At 37.6% G+C, this 23,803-nt stretch overlaps 1 protein-coding gene across 3 annotated transcripts in view; it reads left to right on the top strand.

Moving 5' to 3' along the window:
• The window catches only part of tbc1d22a (TBC1 domain family, member 22a), a 182,166-nt gene that overhangs the window by 13,966 nt on the left and 144,397 nt on the right, over window positions 1-23,803 (top strand). For all 3 annotated transcript variants that reach the window (XM_028449744.1, XM_028449742.1, XM_028449743.1), the window contains exon 5: window positions 653-835. In XM_028449744.1, the coding sequence (XP_028305545.1) occupies window positions 653-835 (183 nt within the window). The remainder of the gene's footprint in view (window positions 1-652; window positions 836-23,803) is intronic.

The following is a 23,803-nucleotide window of genomic DNA, read 5'->3' as shown; positions in this document are numbered from 1 at the left end:
CATTGATTCACAGCTCAATGTTAAAATGTGCAGCGCTGTGGGGGCGTGTCTAAACCACAGTATTTTCAGAGTGCGCCTGTAATCAAGGCATTTATAAAAAAAATTCCCCCAGTGGCATATCAGCAAAACCTGGGTGTGTACTTATGCTTTAATATATTTGAATATATTTATTTATTGTATTATGTTTCATTTTTATATGTTTTTTGTCTTATCTGTAATGTTGATTTAGCCAAAGTGCTAATATATTAATTGCAACGACTTTGTCCAACAATGCTCCAACATGCATGATCAAAGTAAGATTAAAATAGCATTAAGGCAAAAAAACAAGAATTTTTTATTTATTTTTTGTTATTTATTTTACATGTATTTTATTACCATGACTAATTGCTTAGCTAATTCTACCAACTGGTTAGAGCCGTAAATATTTGAATGCCGTCCTCACGCCTTATTCATAACAATGAATACAGTCTGCAGTGAAAATGCGGCCAAGCGTTTATATTTTATTCGGCTTCGGCTACAAATTTTATTTCGGTGCATCCCTACTTTCTTTACATAGATTTTTTAGCAATGAACAAAGCGGTCGTTAGATGTCTACATGGTGTGTGTTATTTGGTGTAACCCTAGTTTTTGCTTGTCTCCTTCCCACCACCAGATGCAGCAGGTGAACATGCAGCCCTCCACAGACAGCGATCCCTGCCTCACCGACCGCCCGTCATCCCACTCGTGGCTCGCATGGCAGACCAGAACACATCTGGCACCCCTGCCATGACGGAGAGAGAGGCGTCTCGTCTGGACAAGTTCAAACAGCTGCTGGCAGGGCCCAACACAGATCTTGGTAGGAGATGCTTACAGACCAAGTTGTGAATGCTTTGTCACGTTTATATTTCCCTTAGATTGTTTTACACTGTACTGTGTGGTGCCTTTAAAGATGCTGTAGGGGGGAGTCACCCATCCATCTGCATACGCACATTACCACAGGAATAATCCCCATCAACAGCAAATACAAATGTTTGAAATCAAGTGACAGACATTTAAACCAGGCAGGGCTCCCTCCCATCAGTTTCACTGTGTTTTTTGCACCCAACGTATAGCAACATGTGGCTAATAACTAGAATAGAGTACCTAATGTGTAATAACTAAGTGTGATTTTGGACAGGTGTGATGATAAAGTGTTTTGTGCTGTTGTTAAAGCAATGTTGGACCGATAAATGAATACTTTTACCAAAGCTAAAACATTTTTTTGGCCTACACCCCATATTGCGTGGGAATACAGATATGGGTTATAAGCAGGCAGGCAGAAAATAGGAGTTTACTCACACGAGGAAAGTTAATCGTGGATGATAAAGTGAGCTGAATGGTAATGAACTATATTGTACTGGTTTGGAACCTAGATAGGTTCAAAACAAGGGTTTCAGATTTTGTTTCACACCAGGGTTTAACTATTGTCGGGCCATAAAAATCAGTTTTATTTTTTGCCAAATTTAATTAAATATTTTTCCAAATGTTGTGTTTTTTTTAAATTTTTAAATTTTATATACTTCATTATCTCACAATGGAGAATTTCACTAACCATCCCTGGGGAACAGTTGGCAGCCATTTTGCGGCGCCTGGGGAGCTGTTCGGGGTTAAGGGACTTGCTCAACATCCCACAGTGATGGCCCAGGTGAGGCTTGAACCGGGAACCCTCTGATTACAAGGCCAATGTCCTTAACCTAGAAATATTTTATCAATAAAAAGAAAACCAAAACGAATGAGCGGTCCTCAAATACATTTCTCCAGACAGATGTCCTTCACTTCACGATGACAGTGTTTCATTCACATCGTCACTTTCTGCGTTTAACAGTGGATTCCATTTTCATTGGTCGATTTCGTGATTCCTTGAAATTATACGGTCCTACTGTTATTTTGAAGTCTCTCTGTGTGAGGTTTGCATGGTTTTTTGTGCTTTTGTGGTTGTTTCCTCCCCATGCCAAAAACATGTCTGTTAGGTTTATTAGAGCTTCAGTTGGAGCTCATTGGGGTGAACTCGTTAATAATACTGATGTCTGTCACTTTGTGACTGCTGTTAGTTTTACTTTGATGGGAGCGAAGACAGAGAAAACCAGTTTTTGATTCAGAATATCTTTGTGATGCCATTTCCTTAGAATGAAATCAACATTAATGTTCAACAGAGGGACAATCACTCTTTCATTGTCCCTCTGGAAGTGGATTTGTTGTCAGTCTTTAAGGTGCATTGAGTCAGATTTTTTTCTCATACAAAATGTTGAATGGAGTGTTAAACCTTGTTTTTTGATTTCTCCCAAGAAATGCTACTAGTTTTTGTATGGAATATCTTTGGTTGGGAAGAACCGCAGAAGGGAAGGGCTGACTATGCTGCAAATAGTATTTAACATACTGAATATGTAAAGCACATTGAGTTGCCTTGTGTATGAAATGCACTATACAAATAAATGTGCCTTGCCTTGCATAGAAGACAAATATGTTTTCTAATTATCCACAGCTGGATTGTCCTGGATTGGACAAATTGTTTAATTTTGCTGTTGAGTATATATTTGCCTGAGGAAAGTAGGAATGTCATGGTATTGACCCGACATCCCAAAAAGTTTAAGAATTGTGTCAAACTAACAATTCAGTCTGATCAAAAAAACTCTAAAGAAAGCATTTACAACCATGGTCCCTCAGAACAGCTCAAGAAATAACAAGGGATGTTGCATAGTTACACTTGTATATCTGTTGTTGTTGTGGGATTAGACCGTCATGAGACAGGTTAGTTTTACCCTACTGATGATGTGTGGTTGCAATAGTCTTGGCTGAAAGAAACCCAAAATACATGTATATAGCTGTGCGTGTGTGTGAGAGAGAGAGAGAGAATGTTTTATACTCTTTGTATTGTGGGTGAGTGAGTTTTATTGTATTGACTGTATTCCACTGTAATATAAAAAGGCACAACCAGGGACAGGAGTTGTAAACTAGCACTAGCTTTAAACTTTTATGTGCATTACATCAGCTGCACACTTAATTTGTATTTATGTTGAAATGAATTGCACTGTCCATGTTAAATAAACAAATAAACGTTGACAACAAGGTTACTTTCTCGTCCTAACCTCAAATGTTGACTTGTTCATTTTTCTCCAGAAAAACCTCAAACTAAGCTAAACACAGAATGAAGGAAGTTTGCACTGCTTTGATTTCTTTTTTTAATTTTAATAATTATTATTTTATTTATTGTTACTAGGCTGTTTCTATATCTGCGTTTCCTTTAAGAGTGTTCCTGACTCGATTGGAATTTTTGCACTTTATCTCAAGAATCTGTATGTTAGTAGGTAGTATTCAGTTTCTAATGTCATAAATGTAAAAGTATGACAATAAATGGTCAAAATGGTGAACAGACAATTTTTTTTAATGGTCATCATTCTTGTTATTGTTAGCATTGCTGTAAACTATGTGCCTTCCTGTAAAGCCGTAAGCTTTCCTTCAATACCGCAATAATTATTGTACTGTTAGGTTAAAACCGTGATAATACCCAACCGTGAGATTTAGATATTGTTACTTCCCTAATGCAAAGCAAAGCTGTCTCTTTCATTTGACCTAAACTGATGTGACGTCTTTTCATACTGAATGCACACAGAAGATGTGTAAAAAGAGGAGTCGCAGGCGATGGGTTATTTAATTATTTTTTTTCAGTTTTACTAGAAAGCAGTAACAATGTGTGCATGTCTCACAGTGTGTCGATTTTGTGTATTTTTACTGGCAGGGTTTGATGTACCATGTCTGCTATGTCGTTTTAATCACACAACTGAAAGAACTGAATGAGCATGCATGTGAAGCAGGCTATTATTAGACACAAGCTGTTTAAGGCAATATTCTCCTGCCTCATGGTAATCGTTCAGTTTTTCCCCCCCCTGGTATTTTCTTGTTGCTGTGATGGTTTGTTGTTTCTGTCCTCGCTGCCAAGGCATTTTTCTTTAATAGTTCACGTAGCAAAAGACCATTAGGCATGAGAAGCATTGTTAATGTGGTAAATATTAATTGTACTTTTGACTTGCATTAATGAGAAATAGCCAAAACGGAATAAATTTTTATCTTTCGACAATTTTATCCCTCTTACAAACATCCAGAAAATACATTTGTGTTCATACCATACATACGACGTGCATTCAACCAAATTCACGCAAGCGTCGGTATTTATCAATTCTGACGTGAGCGTACGCTACGATCAGATCTCATGACAGGTCTGAGCTTGTACTCGCTAGCCTGACTCGTCTACTTTTTCTTGACCAAGAATTGTCTTGATCAAATAGCAGGGATTTACGCTTTTAGGTTGTGGAGGAGTAACATTTACTGTATATTAAACCACCATTAGGCATTGGTTAAGTTGGTTATTGAGAATTTAATTCAAACCTCAGCCCGAGTCCGTTCCAACACATTCACTGCCTTCGTTATTCTCTTCCACAGAGCGTTTAAAATGAGCTCCTTAAATTCCAGTTTTGACACTACAGAAAAATGTATTTATTTTTGTCTTCACCTCAGCTGTGAGGATGCTGATTTTCATCTCGGAATTGTTTATTTTTTTTCCCAATGTTTGTTTTACATCAGTGGGTGGGGCCTCTAAACCAGGAGTATTTGATTGAATTTGGTCATTAAAATGTTACGCAGCCACCGCATTTATCAACACCCGAACATTTGTACGCTGGGATTCTTCAAATATGAATGTTTCATAATCACATGTTGGTCCTGTCATACGACCAAATGTGCACTCAGATTTGCACCCGTTTTCACGCAAGGTTGATAAATGAGGACCCTTGACTGTCTCCACTGAAGTGCAATGTTTGGTTGCATTTTCAGTAACATACCTTTCAGTTTTGTCAAAATCCTACAAAATGAAGTTTCACGAAATGTATAAATTAATCGCCTTTTTTTCTGATTCCCGTGGTTCACTTTCTACAATATTTGGTGTAGTGATCGACCGATTCATTGGCCGATCTTTGCGTGTTTTACGTGTATCGGCATCGGCCGATGCGCACTGCTGAGTACACCGATCTACTTCATTAACAGAGCGACTGCCACAGGCTGCTCCGTGTGGCTGAAGACAGAGGCTGCAGAGCCCCTCCCCCCACTAGTAGAGCGTGAAGGAATCTCTTCAATCCCAACAGCAGGTTTTAAACTTTCAAAGCATCTTTTACCTGTTTAACTTAGCGGTTGTTCTGTGGGTCCGTGATGTCGCACTTGAAGTTAACGAGCAGCTGGCTGGAGGTTTGTGTTTGTTTCTTTTTCTCTCTCTCTCTGTGCTTCTCACTCAGTGCTGAGAAGTTTTTCACTTTGAGAAGCAGTTTACTACCTGTTTGAATATTTATTCTTATTAATGTTAATGCTATTTAGAACAGAAACTTGAACAATTTGTTGCTTAATGCTGACATCACGTTATTTTCCTCTGTAATTTATGTTCTGGGGTTGTGTTGGAATGGACTATTCATGTTTTTTTTGTGTTTAATACTATAATTATTCATCCTCAATAATCCTGTTAATAAAATATATCTTCAGTCAGGCAAACTTTTGTCAAAGCTATTTTCAGGACAAGGACGAACAGTTCTCTTTCATAATATTTTATGAGAGGTCTCACTCTGTTTTTTTACTTGTTCTTGTTCAACCTCACGTTTGTTAATTTCAATAAATGTTTGTTTTTTTAAACTGAGACTTTTACAATTTGTTATTATCTTTGTGTAATTTTAATGATGTAAATTGAGGGAGAAAAAGTAATATTGGCTCCAAATGAAAATCGGCAGTCTGCATCGGTCATTGGCTTAGGCTGATGAAAAAAAAAATTGGTATCGGCATAGGCCCAAAAAAACCCATATCGGTCGATCCCTAATTTGGTGCAAAGGAGCCTTCAAAGGAAATAAAAAAGAAAGAAAGAAAGAAAGAAAGCATCATTACAGCATTACAGCTTTCTTTATTGATTAATATTGGTAATTACACAAGCATGTGTTTATATCCTTTGAGCAACTTTGAAGCATCAAACATGTGGAAGGTGATTCTGCAACAGAGTACACCCCACACTGTGATAATTGGCTCCCATCCTAAAATGTAAATGTTCATTAGGCGAGACTGGCTTCCGTCAGCACTCTGCGTAACTCCTGCAAAACTTTCTGAGCGAAACAAAGTGGTTCACAAGCCTATAGGTGTTTAGTCAACTGCAGCTGCAGCGGCTCGGGCAAAGTGTATCTTGTACATCAGCAGCGAGCCCGAAGATGTCAGCCCTCATTAGGACCTGCCAGGCATCACATGCCTACCGCCCAAATTTGGTTTAGTCCCTGCACCATGATTAGATAGTCGAGAACATGCCGGCCCTCTCTGCCAGCGCTGGCAGCATGAACGATGAACTTCATTCACAGGACATAATTAAGTGAAATATTGGAGGAGGGAGGCTGAAAGGTGATTGGAGAGATAGAATAAAAGAAGATGAAACTTTAATGATCCCCATGGGGAAATTGGGTCATTGCTGCACCAAAGAATGGAGATGAAAATACTAATAGGAAAAAAAAATTTGTGGAAACTTTAGCCCTAGGAAGTTTGATATTCTGGGTAAAGATTTGTAATAACACAGTTTTCCTGATTCCCGAGTAAGGTAGATACTGCTTTCATGCCGAGTCGTGTGTCTTCCCTGTGCTGTATACATGATCAGATTTGGATACTTTCAATTAAAATTGAGATAAACAGAGAGGAACCACTGCTTGTCCTTTAACGGAAGGTCATCCTTCCCGCTCACCACCTGTGACACATTTACTCTCAAACAAGCATGTGCAGCTGCTGTCAGCAGGGCTGACGCCCCCTTGTGAAAAGGGGAAGTTTGACCGGCCGTCCTTGAGCTCAAAGCACCAGTGCCGGGATGATCCATTGGCTAGTTCCCACACTTGAATGGTGTAATTAATTGCAGAGGCAGCCATGTTTTCAGGCCAGGCCCCCTGACATGTCATGGCCGCCAGTCTCTGGAGTCCCTGAGTCACGAGTGTGTTGGTCTGTGTCTAGCTGTGGTCAGTGTGGGATTGTCTGAGCCCTGGCGTGTAACACGGAATCATCAGTCTCTAAAAGTAATGGACCAACCCAGCTCGGAACATAAACTTGTTTGCTTTGAAACTTTGTGGGTCCCTTTTTAGAAATGTAGAGAACTCAGTGCACCATCAGTCAAGGAGACTTTTTTAGGGTTACTTTTTTGGATTTTTTTTTAAACCTCTTCCCGATCACATTAACAACTTTGACATTTCTGCCTTTCAAACGCATTTTTCTGTCTGTTCGTTGAGCCTTGTGACGGGGTGTGACAGTAGTCTATTTAGCATGTAACGTCATGTGGTGGTGACCGGTGAGTGTGTGTGAGCAGGGTGATTGATGCCATATTGATCTCTGCTAATTATTCTTGATGTCCTGAAGCTGGTCTGTCTGTGGAGCAAACCACAGCCTACTGTCCCTCTCTGCAGAGGATTACAGCAAGACGCAAACTCCATTTCAAATACTAGGAGCATTTGTGCTTCTCGAATGCGTGGAAAATATGTTACATTTATGATGTCAACCCTGAGAACTGAACAGTCTGCTACCAGAGATTTTTAGCTTGAATGTAATTTTTTGAAAACATTTTTATCTGATCTTCATGCAGATTATCTTGCTGTTTTTATTGTTTGGTTTCTTCCTTTTTCATTAATTCACAAGTCTCAACTTGTAATCTTAAAGAGATATTTGTTCACTTCAAATGCAGAAAACTAAATTAAAAAAGAAACTTGTCCTGTGTTTCTTAACCATTAAGATTTAGTTTGGTAATATTTATTTTCTGCTGGAGATTTTTGCAGAGGGAAAAAAAGGGCCAGTGAGTGTCCACCAGTTTTGGTTAACTGGTGGACACTGGTTAAACTACCGGTGAAATACCGGTAGTTTAAAACCTATAATAAATTGATTCAATTCTTTTTCAAAAGTGTATCGATTCTTGTATACAAATGTATTTCTATTCTCTCATTCTAATCTACACATTTATCTTGTTTCTATTCATTTACTAATTGGTTTCTATGCTGTTTTACTATTAATTTACAGTAAGTTCTATTCTTAAAACTTTTTGCATCACTTTCTATTCAAGGTTTTATGTTTTTTACCAATTTCTTTCTATCCTGATTTATTATATTCTCACATTATTATTATTATTTATTTAGCCAGTCACATTGACTCTAGAAAAAATATAATTAAATATAGAGGTCGTCTTGAGATTCAACGCCAACCACAATGTGTGTAACATATACAATAATACAAAAATAATTAGTAACATAATTGATAATGTTGATTCCAAAAATTTGCATCGATGTCGTTTAGTGTTTCTGACAAAATCAGGCCGGGGGCTGCTTTTTGCTTCATTTTTGCTGCAGTATCATACATGAACTGCTGGGTGCAGTGTTGCTTCACCATTTACATTGCGAAGAAGAATTGTGCAACAAAAGAAGAACCAACATAGGGCAAAGCAAGGCAAATTTATTTGTATAGCGCATTTCATACACAAGGCAACTTAAAGTGCTTTACATGATCAAAAAGTGCAACGGAAAACATTCAACAGCCTAAAGTCAATAAGAACATTAAAATTGGCTACCAAAAACATGTAAATTCATCAGTAAAAACATTTATAATCATCAGTAAAGTCATTTAAAGTCATTAACAAAGGCATGACATCAACAACATGACCAAAAATATCCCTCAATCATATGCACTAGAGAAAAACAGTGCCTTTAACTTTGATTTAAAAATGTTCACATTGGATGCTGACTTCAGCTCTGCTGGCAGTTTGTTCCACTTCTTTGCAGCATAACAACTAAAAGCAGCATCACCATGTTTACTGTGAGCTCTGGGCTCCACTATTTGACCTGTGTCCATAGATCTCAGAGATCTGCTGGGTTCATACTGTACCTGACTAACATGTCACTGATGTATTCTGGACCAAACCCATTCACAGATTTATAAACCAGCAGCAGACATAAAGATATAAAGTCTCTAAAGTTTGGGATCATTACACTGAAAACGTATATATACTACACACCTGAGGTAGAACTAACATCTGTTACATGAAACTTACAGTAATAAGTTTGGTCCCCCTGCCCCCCCTGCAAACTCTGCATATGCACACATCGTTCCTTTTGATGCGAAAAATTTTTACACCTCTGACATCAACCATTTGTTCCTGATTGGTAGTAAATACAGCTGTTGCTATGGCGATGGCCCTCTTCTTTTTTGAGGCAATTAATCATGTTCTTTTACCACCTTCTTTTCATCAGTTACTTACTTTCCTTGTTCGACTCGCTTTCAATGCTTTTTATTATGTTTTGCTCTTTTCTGAAACCAGGGCTACACACACACACACACACACAAGTAGATGCCCACATTGTACATCAATGGGCTTACATCATAAAAAGCACACATGATGAAACGCAGCACTTACTGCTCATCAGTTCAATAAAACACACCTAACTTGGCCCCATAGCACAGCTCAGCCTGTTGGTGCACCTCCACTCTCTGAAGGCGGTGCTGTAGCTCTTTGTTGCTCCTGCTTTACCACTCGCAGCGTCCTCCCATCTGCCTTCATCTCACTGCAGTATGTACAGTTAAACAGCCTCGCTTTTCTACACTCTGCTGCAGCCCTACAATCAGCAATCCTGTTACACAGCAGTCACAATATGATAAGCTTACCATCAGCACTGTTTGCAAAGTTAATAGACGCCATCAAAGTGGGAAGCAGCGATGTAATTCAATTTCACTCAGCCTTAATGCCTCTTCTGAAGGCACTGTCCATGTGTGGCGGTTTCAGAGGTGTGCATCATGGGAAAAACTGTGGCAGTTTAACAACTATGAACTCTGCAATGCAATGAGGTTGATGTAAATCATTTATATTCACCGTCAGGTCAGTATAAAAGAACTCTTGAGGGATCGAAAAGAAAGTGTAAAATCATGTTCTTTTCTCTAGTTCTGGTGCTGAATCAGAAAACTAATCTCCATTATAACAACTTGAAGATGGCAGTTTTTGGAGGATGTTAGAATGTATATCTTAAAGATGGATTAACAGATTATAGATTTTCATGGTCCAACTAGTATTTCATATGATTAATACGAGTAGATATATATGTTCCAAAGAAATAATTTAGCTTCAAATTTTGGACCACTAAACGGCTTGAGGGAAAACTGCAGTATTTGCAGGAGTTTGCTTTTTACAGGGCCTTAATCACACAACTGCAGTCAGTTGTAATAGCAAATCTAATCATAATTGTCGAAAGAAAGCTGCAGTCTTCTAAAAACCTGTCATTTCTAAAAGTACCACGAAACTGCTTTAAATTACACAAAAAATTCCAAAGAATTATAGAATTTTGAAGAGAAGATCCAGAACTGTCATCTGTAATTAACTGCTTGGATATTGTATGTAAGTATTTTACTTTCTGTTTTAATTAGTTACACATGGAAGTGCAGACCAGGGCATAAAAATGTTCAAATTGCACTTTCTACCTGAATCCACAGCCCACTTGGGATCTAACTACTCTGTCTTTGGCTCCTGAGCTAAAATACATTTGATACCCCTGATCTATCTTATGATCCTGACTGCAAAGGCTTGATAATAATAAAAAAAATAGAACAATTTGAAAAGTTTAGCAAAAACAGACATTTTAGATACAAACCACTTTTTCCTGTGACTGCTAGCAATTGTTTTTAAACAAATTCAGATACTTAAAGCCTATTCTGTTTTAAACCGTTGCTATTTACCCTACTTACCTACATAAATATTGTATTTAAGTGTATTTTTACAAGATCCAAGCATTCTGTGTCATCGCTATATATGAGGAAAAAATCCAACTAATGTTAACAAATCGGTATATTCAGTAAAACCGATAACGTGCCGATAATAACGTGCATCAATAGTTTTTATTCTGCCCCCGCTACCACAGACAGACAACATGTCCCAAAAGAACTCTAAATCAGTAGATCTGCTTAGAGTCTTTAGGCGGGAAACAATGTAAAGAGAACATACAAATACATATTAGTATTTTGATTGACTGAAAATACCACTAGACAAAGAAGTCCGCTAGCTTCATGCTAACATCTATGGGAAAATGCATATATATGCTAACGCTAACATTTATTGCCATCGACTGCGATTTATATAACTCTGTTTGTTTAATTTACACAGTAAACAATCTTAGGAGTGTTTTCAAACAGTATACTTGAATATACTCGCAAGCAACAGTTTTTCAAGCTAAAATATGAAAGCTGAGCAGAAACTAGTAAAACTAGTAGACAGTGAGCTTTCCAAGATGGCGACTTCCGACTAATACGGCAACAATGTTGAGTCAAAACATACAATCTCACTTAGACACAATCCCAACAGGGAAAAACAGGGTCTTTAACGTACAATGTATTACATAGACAGCACAGTTTCATCATGATTTATTTTTAGTACAAACAAAATTTGTAGAGTGTTGAAAATGTATCATTATTTATATCCAATGTAACTCTTCAATGAATAAGGTGGGAATCATGTAAATTTCCCAGTGTCTTATCACCATCATTTTTCCTGTTTCGTAGTATTCCAAGTATTCCTTGATATGATAAACAAGCCTAGTGTGTACACAGCCCTCGAGTGTTGCCCCAGGCGTAACACTGCTCGGTCCAACCAACAGCTGTCTACAGTGTCAGAGTACCACCAGCTTGTCTGGCTTACGTTATTCTTATCTTACACCATATGGTGTTTCTTGTGATTCCCCCCAAAATGTAATTCTCCTCCATAAAATGCGTGATTGAACAGACTTCACAGCTGTTCTTTCTGTTAAAACGTATGGAGGATACTTATATGTAGACAAATTCTGCAGATTATATCAAAAAACAAAGTTTTTTTTAACATAAGAACTAAGCTTTAATATCCTATTTGATATGGCTATTGTAAATGATTTTATGTGTAATTGTAACCAATGTATCGTAGCTCATAGCTTTGTGAGGGTGAAATGGGGTGAAAGATGTAATGTAGAAGTTTCCTGAAAATGCAGGAATTCATCTACCATAAATTGTAAGTAGCACTGGAAGTTAGAAGAACCAACTGTCCACTGATGGGACTAACAGCTGCTAAACTTACCTCGTCTTAAAACTTCGATACCAGCAGAACCAGAATGAAAAGAAACCACAATGACGAGAGATTTCAAAGCTGGCTAGATCTACAGAACTTTGTACAAGGACACCTAAGCCATTCTCATTTACTGAGGCTTTTTGTTCGCTGGTATAGTAACATGTTTCACTCAGGTTAACAAAAACCTTGGGTTAATTGTGCAAACTTATGATTTCCAGGCTTGTCCTTGGTGTATTTTGTAAACCATGCTGTTTTTTTTTTATTTATTTTTTTAACTAGGCTAGTTTATTCAAATCTGCACAGTTTATTCAAATCTGCACTGTGTTTATTATGCAAATTCATGAGTTTTTGCTTAATATAAATGTGAGAAACTGTCCTTCCCATCCTCAACCATTACATGGAATTGTTGCATAAATGAATTCAACTTATTTGGATATCTCATAATTTTTTTTTGGGTGGTAGAGAATGGTTTCATCTAAACGAGGTAAAGGCAGAACAAACATCGTGGGATTGAATTTACACTTTTCTTTTATTTCGAACAGAAGAATACACGTGTGTGTGTGTGTGTGTGTGTGTGTGTGTGTGTGTGTGTGTGTCTGGGGTCCGTGTCCTTTCTCAGCCATCTGGGCCATCCATCAGGCCTCCTGAGCAGGTATGATCCAGGGAGGGAGAGAGTCGCATCAGTTTATGAGCCGTCTGCACTCTGGCACTTTCACTTTGTCCTTTTTATGAGTTCTTTCATAGCATTCAAGGTTTATGGGAGGGGAGTTTAACTTTTGAATATGCGATTTAATAAAGGTGTCTTTTTCCCCACTGCATTGTTTTTCTGACCTCAAATGTTGAATGGCTTCTGGGGAAATGACAGGTGACTACTCAAACTATGGACATTTCTATTTTACCTCATGTGGGTAGATTCAATGTTGAAGTCTATCCAGAAAACATATTCAACCAATGAACATGAATAATTAAAAAAATAACTTTTTTTTAAAATTTAAATGGCTTGGTTAAAGTGAAGTCAGAACTGGACTGCACTTCAAATAAAATGTAATAAACAAAAACAAAATTAAATAAGAGAAAACGATCAATAATATATTCAATTTAAACATTTTCAAAATGGGAAAAAACAGGACGTAATAAAATAAAATCTAATCTTCATAAAACACTGAAATTTATAATATCAATTATAAAATCAACAAAATTATTATAATTTGGTCCAAAAAGCAATATGTCAAAGGTAAAATAATTTGTACAGCACATTTCATTCACCAGTAATCTTAATGTGCTTTACATGTTTTAACATGTACAGTATGTTCCCATCACCTACAAATTACATTATTATTACATTATTATAAACAAATGACAAAACATAAAAAAGTTGCGTATCAGTAAGCGGTACAAGGATGTGGAAAAAAAAAAAGTCTGAATTTAAAGGAAGTTAAATATAAATACATAAACTATCTTCTCAAAGCATAAGTGTTCAAGGGAGAAAAAAAAAATAATAAACAGGTGTGTATTCTGTATGTGTAAGTTTGGACAGATGGATGTAAAGTGGATTACATGAATTGTATATTTGTAGATATATGTTAATGAATTATACCTTTTATACTGTAAATTGGTGTATATTATGAGAAGATTAATGTATAGAAATAAAGTATAGTACTAGATATTTCAAGGGAAGATACTTCCTCCTTCTCCTTTTTAAATCGTCTTCACGTGCAGGATTTTGTAACCATTTATTCTCTCTTTGCTTTGTTTGATTTTAGATGTTTTAGTTGTTATTATTTTCTCATTGTGGTATATATGCTGCTGTTGTGTTCATGTTCAAAATAAAAATGAAATCAAATCAAAATGTTAAGGATTTTTCAGGAAGTTTTATCTCCTGACATGTTTAGACTGTCAACTGCCAGTCTTCCTCAGAGATGATATGTAGTCAAGGCTGGCAGTTGACAGTCAAAACATGTCAGGAGCAGGGCCGGCCTTCACAACAGGCAACACAGGCGACCGCCGAGGGCACCATCTGCTGGAGGGGCACCAAATTGCACCCCCCCAATTTTTTTTAATTTATTTTTAATATTAATTTAAAAAGGTATAATAAACGTGAAACACACCCTTTAATATTAATTTTTAATTTAATATTAATATTGAAAATATGTAACTATACCTGCTAATCTTCTGCCCATATTTATTATTATTTTATTTTAATCCTTGTTCTATTCTATATAATTATATTGTGTTGTTTGCACAATGTGTTCTTTGGTTTTACTAGTCAGTAACACAAATCTTAAAACCAAACAGGATAGTAGAAATGTCCTTGTACTGAAACCTATATCTTATTTTAACTTTTGCATTGCTTTTAGATTTTGCACAATTTTTGTTATTGTTCCCTCGAGACATTTGCACTAATTATTAATTGCCTAGACCTGTTAATTTTACAAAGCGGCCTCAAGCCGAACAATACCTGTAGGTGTTATATTGTATTATAGTGTATTATTCCAATATTTTTTCCATGGTTTGTTGTGTCGCAGAATTGCATTGTTTTGTCTTGATATTTAAAATAAATAATGTGTACACACTGTGTATAGACTTGAAACTTGAGACTTTGTCATTCACGATTAAGTCCGCGTTTGGCTGAATGTGATTTTCTGGTTAGCTCAGCTGTGCAGGAAGTGAAAGCCTGGTGGCAGCACCTTCATGTTCACCAGGTTTTCCGGTGGTAGCCGTTCTTTCTCCTGGAGTTGTTGAGGGAAGTCTGTGTTCCAGAGCACTTCTCCCTCCGCAGGTGTAAGTGTGTGTATATTCATGAACCTGGTGGTGTTTTGCCCCAGTAGTCGCTCCGTCTGAATGAAGCCTGAATAGTGCATGGCTTCGGCCCGCCAACCGTTCTTCCTGCTCAGCCAACACTGACTGACAGCACTTCCTCCCACTCGTCGTCTCCTATTCTTCATATTCTGATATTCACACAACTGTGCACACGTGCAGGGGGCACTGACTGACAGGCAGCTAGACAGGTAGACATGGGAAGGGTGCAGTCCTGCCTTTCACCCTCAGTAAACTGGGATAGGCTCCAGCGCTCTGCATCCCTCAACAGGATAAGTGTGTATCCAAGGACAGATTCAGAAAAGCACAGTGTTGTTCACACGTTTTCGCTACACAGTTAAAATGACCCAGCGTTTCGTCGAAATTCACCAAAAGTGCTTTAAACTATTGAGAAAAGTAAAGTTTAAATTTAACTTTACCCACGAAATACGACTTTGTGACAACAAAATACTAGTTATTGGTCACAAAGTAGTATTTTGTGGCCTCATCAATCCATCCATCCATCTTTTACCGCTTATCCGTGGTCGGGTGGCGGGAGCAGCATCCTGAGGCCACAATTAAACTTTTTCTTACCATGGCATGTCTGTAAAAGCTAGTTTAAAATGGAGCATAATTCTGTGAACTTTGTTTCAAATTAACATTATTTAAAGACGATGACCTTCAGTACTAAAGACGAAAGCTAAAGGTCAATGATAATTATAAATAAAATAATAATTTGAGTACTTTTTTGTGTCTTCTTTTAAAGGAGAAACGTAGATCAGGAAGAGACACCAAACCCGTCTGAATATTTTCTATCTAAACTTCAATCTTCAACATTTTTCACATCTTTATATTGTAAAAAAATTAATTACATACAACCTTTAAATGTTTTAATTTGACTTCTAACAGTTTGAAGTGTGATTGCAGCAGCTGTTGGTGGTGCTCTACATAAGGTACACCGTGTCCTAATCACCCCCTGTATCCTCTCTAGTCAAACACCAGCTGGGACAAAGTGCTGCACTGCGAGCTCATGCATAATGGAATACAGAAGCTACAGAGAGCGGACGCACTGTAGTGGCCTTTGAGTTGTGTGTTTCTGCTGTTACAGGTGATTTTTACAGCAGAGCTGAATAAAGAGCTTTTTCTCAGGATAATTCGCTCGATCCAGGGTCAAAAGATAAACATTACCTAAGTATTTCATATTTAATATTCTAAATATTGTGTATTTAATATATATTAATGATGCTATATTGCTTTTTTTACGTGTTTATTTTCCATTGTTTCTGCAAAAACCTGTTTAAAAATTTGTTCTGACATTTTACAGTTAGTGAAAAGGAATTCCTTTGACGGGGACTCCCGGTCACCTTTAGGATGGAGATGGTAACTTCTTCCTTCATTGCCAAGCAAAAACAACAGTCAAATTTTCAAAATGTCAAGAAAAAAAAAACACCCTTAATTCATTCCAGTGGAGCTCGTGCTCGACTGTCTCATTCATAATGCACAAGAGATGCCCTCGAGATTTAGATATGTTTTCTGTGAAATGAGGTAGCCTCACACTAATGAAACGACATCTGCAATTTAGCCTGAACGTCAACTATGCTCACGCCGTCCTATCTGTCTCAACCCACTCTGGGAAATGGAGTTTTTATTCTTCTGAAATGTTGTGTGTGAAATTGGAGATGAGCAGACATATACAGTCAACGTTTAGGAAATGGTGTTGGAGACGTATTTCCTGTGAGAGTGTAATTGCATTAGAATAATGCGTCACCTCAGAGTCACAGATGGATTGTGGATTATGTATTTCCTCATGCAGATCGCCTCTTAAGGAAGCCTTTCATTTTCGTACAAATTAAAGTGTGAGACTGAGAAGAATCCTACAAAAAAAGAATCCTTTTGAAGTTGATTTTTTAAAGCGTTGGACCAATGTAGTGCTGTAATCTGTGCGTCTATATGTAAACAGGGTCATGTTAAAGGAACAGGGATTTGGATTTTGCCGGGATACAGCTCCTTGTTAGAGGGGAGTTTAGAAGATTTGCATGACTTTATCTTGGTCCACAATATTCATGTACACGTGTCTGTTTGGGATAGTTTTTTTTTACTCTTGTATAGTCCGTTCATAAATCAAAACATTCTGTTACAGATTCTTTGCAACTTTCCTGGTTATTTAATGTTATTAGGACTATCTTCTCCATGCTCAGGTTGCCTTGCCAACAGCTCTATGCTGTAGATTAATCTATTATAGATATTCAAGACACACTGCTGGGTGGATTTTGATTTAATGCCACTATTGCTTTTTTTTGGCATCATTATGACGTATAACCTCTCCTATACTCATTCTACGATCACTTTTACATTTGTCTCATATTTTACTTATCCTCATCTTTTCATGTGCTTGCAATTTTTCTTCTCCTTTTTTGTATTTTTAATCAAAATAATCTGTTTTGATTGCTTTTGTTGCATTACCTTTGAAGAAATATTATGATTCTAAACATTCAATTAGAATTATCAGAGATTTAAAAACCTCATGTTTAACCAACGATAGTGAAGAGTCTAGTTGTTCTGCAAAAGTAAAGTTTCTAGTACGAGTCAGCAATTTTGTCAATTCAATGTTGAGTTGATTGACTTAAAGGGGCAATATTATGAAAAAATCACTTTATAAATTTTTTTCACAGTGATATACATTCCTTTAGCCTCATTCTGAGGGCCAAAGTTGAAAAAGTTCTGTTTCGTCCCTCTCTTGCTATTCCACATTTTGTAAAAAGTCAGCTCCAAACGGGCGAGTTGGAAACTCCTCCTCCTACCTTATAAAAATGTGAGCTCCTCCCTCTCAAACTACCTTACAGGTAAAACAAACATTGCGAAGGCTGGTTGATATTACAGCTAATATGACAGTTATTATCTCTACTTTAGGTATATAGATAAATCAGAATATAGATAAACCGAAGAGTGCTCACAACAGGTTCACCTTTAGTAGCCGTTATACCACCTTGTATCACCTTTATGGGATGGTCTGGCGTGTTTGTGACCCAATCTGATGCAGCAGTTGGACAAAACAATGGACTATTGTCTTAAATGCACAATTTCTGACCCGTAATGGTTAAGAGGAGAAGAAAGCGGCACAGCAGCGCATGCGACTGTTTGAAACAACTGACTCAGCTGATAGTTGTTAAGAGTTTACTTTACCCATGGCTTGGAGTGAGCGGTTACAATCAGTTCCATTTTTAGTAGCCGTTATACCGCCTCGTATCGCTTTTATGGGATGATTTGACGTGTTTGTGACCTAATGCGACGCAGCAGTCGGACAAAACAATGGAATATCGTCTTAAATGGACTATTCCTGTGGTCAGAGGAGGAGAAGAAATACTGTTAATGATTTACTGCTGCTGTGATAAACACACGCTGAAGCAGCCATGTAAACACCCACTCATGCATATGCATGACGGCCTGAAAAACATTTTTTAGGAGCCTCTGAAAGTGACTTCAGAGGGCTAAAACTTAAGAAAACAGGCGTGTTTGGAAAAATAAACCTCAAATACTGTGTTGTTGGGGTTCTTAGAAAAAATGGTGAGGGGTGAAAAATAGTATAATACTGGACCTTTAAAGAAGTCGACTTAATGAGTCACCATAAACATCCATCCATCCATTTTCAGACCCACTTATTCCTGTTTGTTAGGGTCGCGGGGGTCTGCCGTTGCTATTTTCCGGCTCTCATTGGGCGCTGGGCGGGGGTACACCCTGGACAGGGTGCCAGTCCATCGCAGCACCATAACATGACAGGCTTTAAGGATTCAGTTGAATTGATATACTGAGGAATGCCAGAAACACTATTTATTTACCATGAAAAAGACTCAGGACTGAAACATTAAAGGAATTAGGTAGGGGACTCTTTGAATGCTTGTTTGTCCCAGTGGAGCCACTCCGGACTCATGAAAAGGTAATATTTTTGAATATTCCTAAAATTCATGACCTTAAGTTCCTGTGGAAATTCATTGGAAATGCTTCACTCCTTTGCAACCCTATTCACGATGTTGTTTACCTCCTCTAGCTGCCTTTATGAACCACTCTCAAACTAAGTTTTGAGACTCAAATGATCGGGACTCACACGATCCGGGAAGGAAAAATTCCATTGAACTGGATCAATTTAGTGCGTCACTCAGATGAACCCAGATCCATTAAAGGAATTAAATTCACCAGTACTGCTGTAAACATTTCACACACACATGCTTACATACTCTTCATCTTTATTTGAATACGCTCTACTATCATGTTTGGGAGTACCTTACGGCCTTCTACCTGTGAATGAGATGAATGCTTTCTGGAAGTTAATGCAGTATTGCAATGTAAAAGACCATTAACCAACTAATGCCCATCGTCCCCCTCAACCCTCCACTCATGCCCCCCAGGGTGAGATTAATGCCAGGTAGGTGAAATATAACATGGTTTAATTAAGTCCAAGGCACCAAGATTCATGGACTCATTTCTTGGGCTGAAAGTGTAAATGAAGGTTCAAAGGGTGCAACAGGAAAGACACCCTTTACTATCTGTTAAGTGTAATGGATGTGTAGGTACACAGAGAGACTGCTGCTGCAGGTTTCTACATAATATTCAGCTCTACTTGCTTTGATGGTAAATGTTGTCAGTAAGACCTTAATGGTCTTACTGACAGTCTGCTTTTTGAGACTCACTGTCCAGCTTGTTTCAGATGTATCCCTGTTCTAACACACCTGAATCTAATGAATGTTTCATCATGCAGCTCCAAAAAGCCTAATATTGAGCTGCCCTTTAAAATCAGGTTAGAAGTGTTTTTACTAGCATTCTCACCATGATGTTTTTTCGTCAGACAAGGAACACCCTATTTTTGTTCTACCTTGTTCCCGGTATTTCCTGGGATATTACCACGCTACTCGGAACAATCAGTTTTGCCCAAATTTGGGTTTTTCTCTGCAAGCTCCAAAATAAATATATGCTATTGTTCAGCCGCAACCTTCAATCCATAAAAACACCAGAAATGTGTTGGGAAGTTACATTGGCAGAGTTTTTGTGGGCAAACAAAAAATTCACGGTACAAACAGTTCTATACGTCAGTCTACAGGACTCCACATCCCATAATGCAATGTGAAAACTTTTCTGACAATGTCAGTAGGAAAGTAGAGATCTAAACAAAATTTTGAGCGGCAATTTCAACCTTTTACCTTTTACATACAGTACTTAAATGAGCAAATGAGCTTAGATTTATTCATCTGAGGCCAACACTGCCTTTATCTGATTTAAACATATATAAATAAATAAATCACCTTCAGCACCTTTAAAGCTGCTACAATGCTTAATACCACTGTCTGTATGTCTTTGCATAGTTCAAGACTGAAAAATTACTGGACATTTTAAAAAACTTTCAAGGAATAATTTGGACTTAATTATTTCTTAACAGCTGACAGATGTGCTTTTTCTGACTGATTACTGCACACTTTTCAAAACATTGCCCGATACTGGGCAGATGCGACTCAGGTGATGAAGCATAATTGGTTTCCCAGCTTGTTGTTGTGCTAAAATTTCCTTGAGGCTAATGAGGGAGCACAAACAGGTTTTTACAAGATGAAACCTATCTCTTGTCCAACTTGAAATTTTTGTCCATTTGATATTTTGTTTCGAGAGAGCTCTCAAATTGTGGAGAATGTATGTCTTGTTGGTTGGCCTTATTTGTCAATTTAGTGTTATGTGTAGCAATTACATTAATACAAGTGTTGTCATGTTAATGCATTTATTCCTAGATTTTTGGCTTTTTGACATTTATTCTCATCACAGTTGTAGATCTTGATTTGGTTATTTCCCAGTCGTGTTTTACAATCACTTCAGGATGTCCAAATATGGCCCAGCATTGACATGCAAAGTTTTCCAGTACATTGACAATAAAGAAAGCCAAGAGCATCAATCGAAAGAAGACTGTCACTTGTCCTTAACTGGTTGTTTGTGTTCCTTTCAGTGGTCCACAAGGACCAGGTTTAACTTTTTTTTGATACTGACCTCTTCAAACTGGAAACATCTTATATGATATGTTTAGGAGATGCCCTGACCCAGTCATGCAGATACTGCAATTCAGTCTTTATCAAACTTACTGACATCCTCAGGCTTTCTAAATCACTTTGCTTCTAGTTCTAACACTAACTTTTAGGACCTTTTTTTTTCAGGACCTTTTTTTTTTTTTTCATTTTTGGCCTAGTACTAGTTTCCATTTTTACAGAGATGATTACAGCTATCGCTGTTGGCACTCATCTTTATATAAAAGCAAGGAATGTCTGTCTGTCTGTTTGTCATGAGTCCTAGCTCTACACTCAGTGATGGTGTCATCAGTCCTTGCTCTACAGTGATGATGTCATCAGTTAGATCATTAGAACATTGGAACATTGACGCTACCTCTACTTTGATGCTGTCATCAGTTCTTCCCTCCACAGTGATGATGTCATCCCTATGTGTTCTAATATTCTAATATCCCAACAATATATTATAGAGAGATGTCATCAGTCCTACCTCGTAAAAGCAAGGAATGTCTGTCCGTCTGTCTGTCCGTGTGTGTGTTCCTCAAATATCTCTGCGGATCTGCTTCTATAATTACCAGTTTAGATAGTAACTGATGATAATAGTGGTGAAGGTCGATATCAATGACAGCTGACAAATTCATCAACTCTCAACAAAACATAATTTTCATTTGCCGATATTAAACTGAAACCTGTAGTTTTTTTTTTCTTTTGCGGTCCAATTTTATTTTCACCTACCTATGGATGTCAACATGCCGAAAGCCAATCATACAAAGAGAGGACGAAAACATCCGGCAATGCGCCGTGCACGTGATGCTGAGTCAGCTGATTCACAAGATGCCCACCGGGCCAGCAGTGCTGCGCTCCAATCAAGGCTCCACGTGGTTGACACCGCGGCTGAAACCTTAACCTCTTACTTTTCTGTAGCAATACATACTTCCTACGTGCCATGCACTAGTAATGTTAATGTGGATAAATACACAGCTCGGTACTTGTAGCCCAGTGGAGCAGCACAGAAACATTTCAAACTTTGCTTTAAACCACCCACGATCTGTCAGGAGAACACATTTTTTATCTAGGTTTTTAAATACGACCTGCTGCTTAACAGGTTGCCTTGAGGGTAATGAAATCCCTCCCCAAACCAAAGGCGCTCTGAGTGTATCCAAACCAACAGAGCTGTGTTGTGCACTAGATCACGGTATTGAATTTCTATATAATTAAAGTCACAGGGGACAAGGCATGGGAGAAATTTTAAGTGGAAGATGTGCAGGAACTGTAGTTAATAAATAGGTGCTCCTATCAGCTAAACAAACTCTAATGTGTTTCACTCAATTTAGCCAATGGACTTAGCCCATTGCTGTTTAGCTGATTGCTATTTCCTACTCTGCTATCTGTCAGTGACTCTCTGTTGCATTTGCCTTAAAGAACAGCAGAGGCAGGGTCATTTGGCAGCCCTAATCAATAGTGTTCAGTCTGTGCAAAGAGCTTATCAATTTTCCGCCAGTGTTTCGAATAAGAGCAGAGAAAGGATTTGGCTTATTCATTAACTACATTTGTTTTTTTTTTTGTTTTTTTCCCCCTCAATAATAGTATGGTATGTTGAGGCATTAGAATTTCATTTGCACAGAAAAAAAAGAAAATCAATGTTCCTTCTTTTCCTTTACTCATTGAAAGCAAGTACAACAGTGGCAGTGCAATTATAACTGAAGAGATTTCCATTGGATTTTTTTATGTTTGTCTGTGTTTGGTTGTGGCAGCATGTCTTGTTGATGGCTAATGGGACTTTGTAGACTCGTGGAGGATGTGCAGAAGCAGGGCTCTCTGTGAATAATGAATGAGTTTATGCTAGAGAAAACTCTTTAAACCGTATTCACTAAAAAATACAGATACACATATTTTAACATTTTTTTCTGAGCATATCATATATTGTAATTGTAGCCACTTGACTGAAGTGAAGGTTTTATGACTATAGGTGTTGCCCAAAACAGTAAGTGGGGCTTGGGTTTTGCGTTTTTTTTCCATATGTGGTTTTTAAAGGTGAGGCTAAGTAGATTTTATTACAAGGCTTTAGAATAAAAACCTTGGTATTCTAAAAAAAGACATAACAGTGACAGAGAGAAATAGGTTGAGAAGAGTGTTCTCATCATCCTATAAGGAACCAGGGACTAGTTCTTGTAATGGCCCAGAGTGGGCCATGGTTAATTTTTAATCATTGGTGCAGATTGATTTCAGCACAGGGGCCACAAACACGAGTAACCCGGATCAGTCATTGAACAACATGAAAACTTTTTAAAGAGTAAGTTTAAAAACTTTAATTGCAAGCTCCATCAAAAGTTTGTTTACAATACTACTGGTTCAGTCAGGCAACGTTCATCATAAGTCCTTGTCAAGCAGTAGTAAAGCACTATTGTTGTTTGATCTAGATTTATATTATTATTAGAGTCACTGGAGTCTTGACAGAGGGAGAACTTGTGCTGGTCCTTGATGTGCTTGAACAGAAAACTAGTTATTTATTTACTACAGTTACTAGCCACGGTTTTAATTTACGTAATCCTGTCGACCTTCAGAACACTGTTAACAGCGACGGCTAACCTGGATTTAATGAAGCTACGTCACATCCGTTTAAAAAAAGCTGCTGCCTGCCAATTAATTTTGTGGATTGGCAATACAAAACATGATTGATAATGATTGGTAATTGTAACTTGTAAAGCTACCAGTTATAGAGTAACTAACTAAACCCGAAATGTTCTTCTTTTTTTGTTGGAAATAAATGTATTTTGGTATGACGTAGTGTTGTTGATTGATCCTATAGTTCAACTCTTGACATTTTCATCTAAGTATTTCAATT

Source organism: Gouania willdenowi, chromosome 6, assembly GCF_900634775.1.
Source record: "Gouania willdenowi chromosome 6, fGouWil2.1, whole genome shotgun sequence".
In the NCBI taxonomy this organism is placed as follows: domain Eukaryota; kingdom Metazoa; phylum Chordata; class Actinopteri; order Blenniiformes; family Gobiesocidae; genus Gouania; species Gouania willdenowi.
This window is presented reverse-complemented; position numbering and strand designations above follow the sequence as displayed.